This window comes from Dermochelys coriacea, chromosome 6 (assembly GCF_009764565.3).
Source record: "Dermochelys coriacea isolate rDerCor1 chromosome 6, rDerCor1.pri.v4, whole genome shotgun sequence".
Classification (NCBI taxonomy): domain Eukaryota; kingdom Metazoa; phylum Chordata; order Testudines; family Dermochelyidae; genus Dermochelys; species Dermochelys coriacea.
Genome location: NC_050073.1, coordinates 66,058,608 through 66,066,660, shown reverse-complemented (window position 1 = coordinate 66,066,660; position 8,053 = coordinate 66,058,608). Strand labels below are relative to the sequence as shown.

Below are 8,053 nucleotides of genomic sequence, written 5' to 3'. Positions count from 1 at the left end.
TCTCAAAAACTGGGGGTGGGGGGGGAAGCAAGGACCCCTCTACTCAATTTCTAGAAATGTTTCATATCCGACACCAGAGGGGAATATGCTGGGTAATTATTCCCCCAGCTCTCATGGCCTGTGTTATTTGCACATCACTTCACAAATAACGTGTGTCTTGGACTATTATCACATTAAATATCAAGCTGGAATGACAACATGTGACTGTAGAGAATCAGTATGCATCTCTCAATTAACTGCCCCAGTCCAGCATATGGGTCAGTAGATACAATATAATGAAAGCATTGATAATGCCCGATATGTAAATTCTTGCAATGAAATTCTGATTTTTAGACTTTTCACACTGTGGTTTCTGTCTTATTTTGAACCCTCCAAGATTTTCTGCCATGTTAAGTCCAGGCATGTGGCATAGACCTGACACCAGCTCAGATGGGCACTTCTGACCCCATTGGGAGCTGCCACCCATGCAAATGAAGGACTGTGAGTCACTAAGGTAGATTCTACCCTTGGGAATTACAGGGTGACTGAAATGGGGGCTCTGTGGAGAAGGTCAACATCTGCCACACATGCAGCAGAGGTAGGAGATGAGTAATGACAAAAAAAAGAGGAGAGAAGCAGACTTTTCCCAAGGCATGGGAGGCTATTTCTACCCTTACAGAAATGCTATCATCAACATTCACTATCTGAAAATGCCTCCTGAGTCCTTAAGGTTGCACAACCAGTCCTGTGGGTTTATTTTACGATATACAGCTGTATACCTGTTATAGAGCGTCTCTTAGCCCCAGTCAGCTGAGCTGGTCAGTTACAAAGCGGAGTGTATGCTGCAAACTGTTAAAGGTCACCTGCAAAGAACTTTGGGAAAACTGAGTTTTTCCCCCATATTTTATGCTGAAAAATTAAAGCCTGGAAAATGTGTTTTTCTCCTCACTCTTTGCATGCTTCTTACCTTAGCAATACCAGGAAATGCAAATCTGGTCTTCCCCAGTTTTTTGTGTTTTTTTAGGTCTTGTTGAAAGTCTCAGGAATGTTTATTAGGAACTTTTTAACATCTTAACTGAAGGAGAAAAAGTGCTGAATCTTTAAGAAGCTCTTCCTTTATTCAAAAGCTTAGAATTTAACTAAAGTAATGATAAAAACCAAGCCCCCAGTTTTATATGTGTGACTAAAATCCCTGCAGCTCACCTTTGTCTTTTCTACCTCCTCTGATGACATGACTTCAGTAGCTCTCCAGTAATTCTTCTGGCCTCACCCAAACCACGATTTCCTAATATAAAACAAAGTTTTTAAAATGTCAGGCCTTCTTTCTAGAATCTCATATAGAAGCAAAAATAAGCACTAGACTCATTCTCCCCACCCCACCTTAAATTAAGGTATTTTAGCATCTTTGTTGCTGTCTACATAAAGAGCCACACCTCACTACTCCCAGGATTGGCTCTTACTGCTTTTATGGGACATAAGCACTGGGACGACCCCAAGTATCTTCCAGCCAGCCTCGGCCAGAAGGTGTTTTTATCCTCCTCTGAACGTAGAAGGTAGCACTAGTTTTCCCTTTGTCCTCTTAGCAGAATTACCAAGCAACATACAGTGCTTGGGCTAGAATGACTTCATCCCTAAAAACATGATCTGAAATTAAGGCCTTATTTTAGATGGATAAGCAGAAGCATCAAGATGACCCTCTTTTTGGAGCACCCTTTAAACCTCTGGCAACAACAGTGTGCGCAGAAGGAGTTAAAATATCAAGCCCTGCCCAGTGGTTGACTTGTTTGTTTTTACTTTGTATATTGATCCAACGAAAGCCAACACAATAACCAAACCCCTCTAACATGTTATTTTGATGAGGATTAAACTGGATTACCATAACTAGCACATTTTGTCCCTGATTAAAATGGCAATTTACATTTCAATTTTCATTTACTGTACCAACGGGTATTTCAAAAGTGTTCTCTCTCTCTCTCTCTCCTGGCAAAGCATTGATTGAGCCTTAGCAACCACTCCAAAACTAAAACCAAACACAAAAGCTTTCAAAGACTTTTAAAGAAAACTTAGTGAAAGTTTGCAGCAAGAAGCAGAAATAATTTTAAACCACCTTCCCCAAACCCAGAATATGCAGCTGCGCAGAAAGATTGGATTTAAAGTAGGTTAAGCAGTGCCCTCTGGTGCCTTGAAGAGGGAATACAGTTACCCAAAGCCTTATAAAATTGAAGCTGTGAAGTTTTGTTACATTTGTGCCATGGCCAATACCAAGGCATGGTCAAACTTTTACAGTTATGGTAGAGATGCAGATTGTCAGCATATTCTGTAACACAATGTGGCCTCTAAAGCCATCTGCTGTTTCCCCCTTCATGGTTGCTACTTGCAATCCAGCTCCCTACAAAAAGATGAGGGGGAGGCAGCAATCGCTGGTGATTTGAGGAACCACTGGAGGCAGAGGAAGCCAGAAAATAGCCTGATCCACTTTTTGCAACAAGGACCACTGGAAGACTTCAGGCTGTTTGTGAGTGCACCAATACATGCCACCCAACCTCTTCCACTATCATTCATGTCGCCTCAGTGATATCATTTCACTGCACACTCTAGAGTGGGGAACCTCTTCCAGTGGGGCAAACATTGTGATTTGACTTCAAACACCTAAACGCCTGTTGTTAAAAGCATGAAAGTCAAGCTAGTGCACTAAAACGGAAGTGTAGCTGCTGCAGTATGAGAAATGGACTGGGCTAGCAGCTCTGACTATATACCTAGGGTCTCAGACAGGATTGTACTCGGGGTGGCTAGCCCCTCCTATGGCTTCCATCATGGTGGCTACACTTCCATTTTTAGAATGCTAACTAGATCAGAGCTAGTGCAGGTATGTCTGCTTGTGCTGGAAATTACACCTTCAAACTCCAGTATAGACATTCGTACAGATGACACATTCTAGCAGCTATTCTCTCACATAAACATCACTATTACTGGCTCTTGGAATGGTGAGAGAAGGTAGTAGAACAAGCAGTGCTTCCCAAAAATAAGTCATGGTCTTCCAGTGAGTCATAGGTACACAACCCTCCACTGTATGTGCACCCCAGATTCAGTACCCAGGTTTCTGAGTACCAGGATTCAAACTCCCCACCTGTAGGCAAGGTAAGCCCCATATACTAGCACAAGGGACTCCAAACCTCTGACTTGAAGAGGAATCCACAGAGCGTTGCTCCGTGGCCATCATCGTTTCCCATATTGTATGGTATTCGAAATGTATTAACCATCTGCCCATGACAGGGCCACCCAATCCCACGTAAGAGGTTAAATAAAGAGAGGGAATGAGCATCCCCTTCGTTCCAAAAAAGCTGCAGAACTATAAATGTTTATTTACAATTTATGAACATTCCAAAACTCCACTTTGCACAGAACAAAGGACTGGAAGGGTTTTGGCAAAGGAGGTTGGAAAAGGAATGTGCGATCATGTTATGTCATTAGCTAACTCAATTATCAAATGGGCAACTAGCAGCCCTTAAGTCTTTCTCCATATTTTTCCTGGAAGAGTATGGCTGGGTCTCTTATGTCATGGTGACACACAGAAAGTGGAAAAGGTTTCAGTAAAAGTTTTATCATAGTTACCATTTTTAAAAGAAAAAAAATCAATACTGGCTACTTCTTGCATGTCTAGCTTTATAAGCTATTCATTTTCAGCTGTGAAAGACCTCAGATCAGAAACAACAACAGAAAAAAGATAAGAATAGAAAAAGTATTAAAAAAGAAACACTAGCACTGCCCAGACTTTGCTTGAAATAAAAGAGAGGGAAACTGCTACAGGAGATTCTGAGATTTTTACTCATCTGGGGACGTTGGGACTGGGAGGAGAGGTGCACAACCTTTCATTTATAGGTCACTAGTTCAAATTCAGTCCAGGCTGGCAGCAAGTTACAAAGTCATTACCATCTGACAGCAGATCAGTGGCCTACACAAAATGAGTGAGTTGCCTGCAAGGGAGTGGATTGTTCAGAGCAGTAAGCATGGACTCCAGTGTGACTGCTCATGGTAGTAAGTGCTGTGCCTGGTAGTGGGCTCAGTTATTTTTGTCACTACACTGCTAGCCCCGGTAGCTAAGGTTAAAATAACAGGATTAGGACAGGGAGGCTAGTCTCATAGCCCATTCAAGAGAGCACCATGGAAGGATGTGCGCAGAGCCCGGGTTTCTAGCATAGTTTCCTTAGAGGTTTGACACAGTACAACTGGGTGGCTTACTGAGTGCATGCAGCACTTTCTGAGAGAGACTGCTGGAGAAAAGCACACTTCCACAGAACCAGCTTCTTCCTTCCCTCACATTGCCAGTGTATAAAAAAAAACCCCAGCAAAGCTCAGGATCCAGAAAAGCGAGTGAGAGGCTAGAATTCAGAAAGTGGGGATGGCCATGGAAATCACATTAAGAAAATCAGACTTCCATCAGAAAGGACTGAACTTTATTTCACTTCATTTAATTTATTAAATCAGTCTGCACTCACATTCCATTACACAGGCATGTTTCTGTCGCACTCTCCAGTCCCAAGCAGCAGCAGAGAGAATCCAAAAGGATGTTCCAGCAGTAGACATACTTAGGCTATATACAGATCATCCACATCCATAGAAGCCATGTGATGTGCCACAGTGCTGAAAGGGTTTATTTGCCTTTCCCTTTGCCAATATGGCAAGGATGCCCACGCAACATTGCACCCCATGGAATTCATTTAAATATTTTCATCAGCTTGTCTAAAATGACCTTTCCCAGCCCTCAGTCCTTCTGTCGCTGAGATGCTTCACTCTGGGTCTGACATCTGCATGTTCTCCTTGGGCTCTTTCTTGGTCACCATTTGCAGGTACTTCAGTCGAATGGGAGGGAGCTGCTCATAAAGGTCGATACCCATCGGGCTCTCTGGGTTGGGCACTTTGTAGTAGAGAAGGTGCTTTTTCAATACCTAAAGAAAGAAGCAGCCATTAAGTGTGGTGGGAGCAAGTGAGAATCTAAAATTCTACCCACTCACCACAGCTGGAATCCCAGATGTTACTACTACCCCACACCCACCACAAGAGAAAAATCTGTGGGGTGTTAGCTCTCTCTCCTTCCTTTGCCTGAGGTGACCCCATTTGCATACAACCACTATGCCCACCCCATGTCCTTGCTTTCATCAGCAGTCAGAGAAGGGGTCTGACTGAGACGCAGGGAGCCCACCTTAGACAATGGGTACTAACAATGTATATATTTATCATTTGTGTAATAAAAAATACAGCACCACAAACTGGCATGGTGCTTCATGACAAGTCGGGTTGAGAAGGAAGAGGTTTGGTTTCTTTGACAAGATGACTTCTGGGAAGGGGGAAGAACATGTGTACTTATTTTATACTTTTTTTTTTTTTTTAAGTCTAGTTCAGAAGGTTAGCAGAGGAGAGTGGGCCATGAAAATCCATGCTGGCCCCCTGCTCATGGCTGAGCTAGAATGGAACCTCCCCCCAGATCTCGAGGTATCCAGATACACTAGTGCTCAAGCCAGTTTCATGGAACGAGAGAACTGGAAACCCATCTCACTCCCAAAAGGCATCTATGCCATTCATTCATTTATAGGGAGGCCAGTATAGCGCTGTCAGAGCTCAGGTTTAGGCATCAGAAGCCAAAATACTGTCACTAAATTTTCACTTGCTCAAGACAGCAGTGACTCGTATTTAATCTACCACCGGTGGATAAATGGGGAGTCCAATAACCAAAACTGAATCGATGATGATTCAACACCAGTATAATTCTGCTCCGAGTACAACAGCTGGGTGCCGAGGAGCATACCTCATCCACCATCAGCCAGGTCTTCCGCAGCATGCTTTTCCGAGTAGTATCAGCCTCCTGGGAGGAAAACAGATGCTCAGCTCAACGCAGCAAAGCCTGATGTGTTCATATTTCTCCTTCAGATGGCACAGGACTCCTGAGGGAGCTCTGCCTAGTGTTATGCTGCATCAGACAACAATTGGTTCTAGAGCAGAACAGCTGAATATGCAGTAGCTGTGACCCCCAACCCCACCCCTCCACTTCCTCCCCAAGTGAGGAAGATTTTGGATGCAGTTGGGTCAACAGGGTCGCTCTCATATTGCCACAGCTGAAACTCTACTCTTGCCTCTTGGCATTTCAACTCTCAGGCCTCATGCACTATATAATGGAGAGGAGCAATCTAGTGCTTAGAGCAAGGGACCAGGAGCATGGACTGCACAGTTCCTAGCCCTGTAGCTGAACCCCAAGATAATCCAGGACATACCTGTGTGGTGCTATCCTGAGAGAAAATGAAACTGTTCACATGAGCCACAGCCACAGCATAAAGAACAGGGCACCAGGGATGACGCAGTACACCAGTGACCAGCGTTCGGAAATACTGTCTCAAGAGGTTCAGGTTGTCCTCGGGAGGAGAGGTGTACCGCTCCAGTGGCACAGGAAACTGCAACAAAGCCAAAAAAAGCACTATCACTCTTCCCGAAGGGTTTGTGTCACTGACAGACAGGACAAGCTCCTCTGCAGCATCCTCAAATACCTCCTCTGCTGATGGACAAAATAGTCATAGACTCCAAGAAGAGAAAGGATCATTGTCATCATCTAGTCTGACCTTGTGTATAAAACAGGCCATAGAACTTCCCCAAAATAATTCCTAGAGCGGATCTTTTAGAAAAACATCCAATCTTGATTTTTAAATTGCCAGGGATGGCGAATCCAGCACAATTCCAGTTGTTTCCATGGTTAATTACCTTCCCTGTTCAAAATGTACCACTTATATCCAGGGTGAATTCATCTAGCTTCAAGTTCTACCTACTGGATCATGTCATACCTTTGTCTGCTAGACTGAAGAACCTTCTATTGGACACAAAATTTTGGTTACCTTTCTGCTCGTGGGTAGTGAATGAAACAGTGAGGAGTTGGCAGGTGAAGCACATTCAAGTTATGGAGAGTCACTCTAGTATCACTGCATCCCGCTAATGTGGCAGTGAGATTAATACATTGATATATGCATCTAACCAGACGGGGCAAGCAGACAATGAGGCCGAGCCTACATGACCGCTGGAAGCTTCACCTTTGCATTTCCCGACTTAACTGTCCACCTTAAAAAAGCATTAACAAAGCTTTTTGACCTAACTTCCTAGGGTTTTCAAAAATATAATTTGCAGCTGATTTTCCTCAAGTATGCAGTGTTAGGAGGATCATCTCTGTTAAATCAATTCAAATTACTTTTCAAATCAAGTAAAGGCAACAGTCCTCACTGACAAAAGGATGTCCGTGCCAAGTTTCAAACTTCAGTTTTTGTTGTAGCAACAGTGTAACTGGAATTTTTCCCCTTGTTTAGAGTATTTTTTCCACCAATCTCCTATAACTTAAAAAAAGGAGGGATTTTGTTCAAACGTTCCAAAACAAAATTTATTTTTGAGCAGTGACAAAGCATGGAAAATATCAACCTAAATATTTAGTGTTCCAGAGTATGTATGAGAGTGTGAAAATGAGGGATCAAAATTGAAATTTTTCTGCAACCTTCGCTAGTCAGAAGCCCCTGTATTCTATGGTTTTGTGGCTGTGGAATCCACACCAGACCATAGCATTGTGCTCCAGAATTAAAGCCTCTATTTAAAATGGATGACAACTTAAATGCCAACATGTTGCTATTACACTCCTAATCATTTTATTAAAAGTACCAGCGAGTGTGCTCAGCCCACAATCCTAACACCTTTCCAGCTCCTCCCCATTGCTGTAAGCCCCAAAACAATCCTTACCTAGTGGCTAGAACCTCCAGTGGCCCTCAATAAACTTAATCATAGAAGCGGAGTTGTCAATAGAAAAATCTTTAGCATATAATATACCAAAGATATGGGGAGAGTGTAAAATACACTGAAATTAATACAGCTTGTACTGTATTAATTAATACAACCGTCTATGCAGGATGTATTATTCAATTTCCCACTGAATTCAGTAAACACCTCTGATTTGGTTATTTAACTGAAGCTGCTGCAGAATTTCCAGCAACAGAGTACCACAGAATCCAGGAACTGACCCTCCACCCTCTCCTCCCACCTTGAGCTTAGGTTC

The 8,053-nt window shown here is 43.1% G+C and overlaps 1 protein-coding gene across 10 annotated transcripts in view; it reads right to left on the bottom strand.

Annotated features, from left to right (window-relative positions):
- Nucleotides 1-4,416: 4,416 nt before the first annotated feature.
- RPAP1 (RNA polymerase II associated protein 1) overlaps nucleotides 4,417-8,053 on the bottom strand; it is a 53,256-nt gene continuing 49,619 nt past the window's right edge. For all 10 annotated transcript variants that reach the window (XM_038404656.2, XM_038404650.2, XM_038404653.2 and 7 more), the window contains 3 exons: nucleotides 6,246-6,422; nucleotides 5,783-5,839; nucleotides 4,417-4,925 (listed from right to left, as the gene is read on the bottom strand). In XM_038404656.2, coding sequence (XP_038260584.1) covers nucleotides 4,767-4,925; nucleotides 5,783-5,839; nucleotides 6,246-6,422 — 393 coding nt within the window. In that variant the 3' untranslated portion in view covers nucleotides 4,417-4,766. The remainder of the gene's footprint in view (nucleotides 4,926-5,782; nucleotides 5,840-6,245; nucleotides 6,423-8,053) is intronic.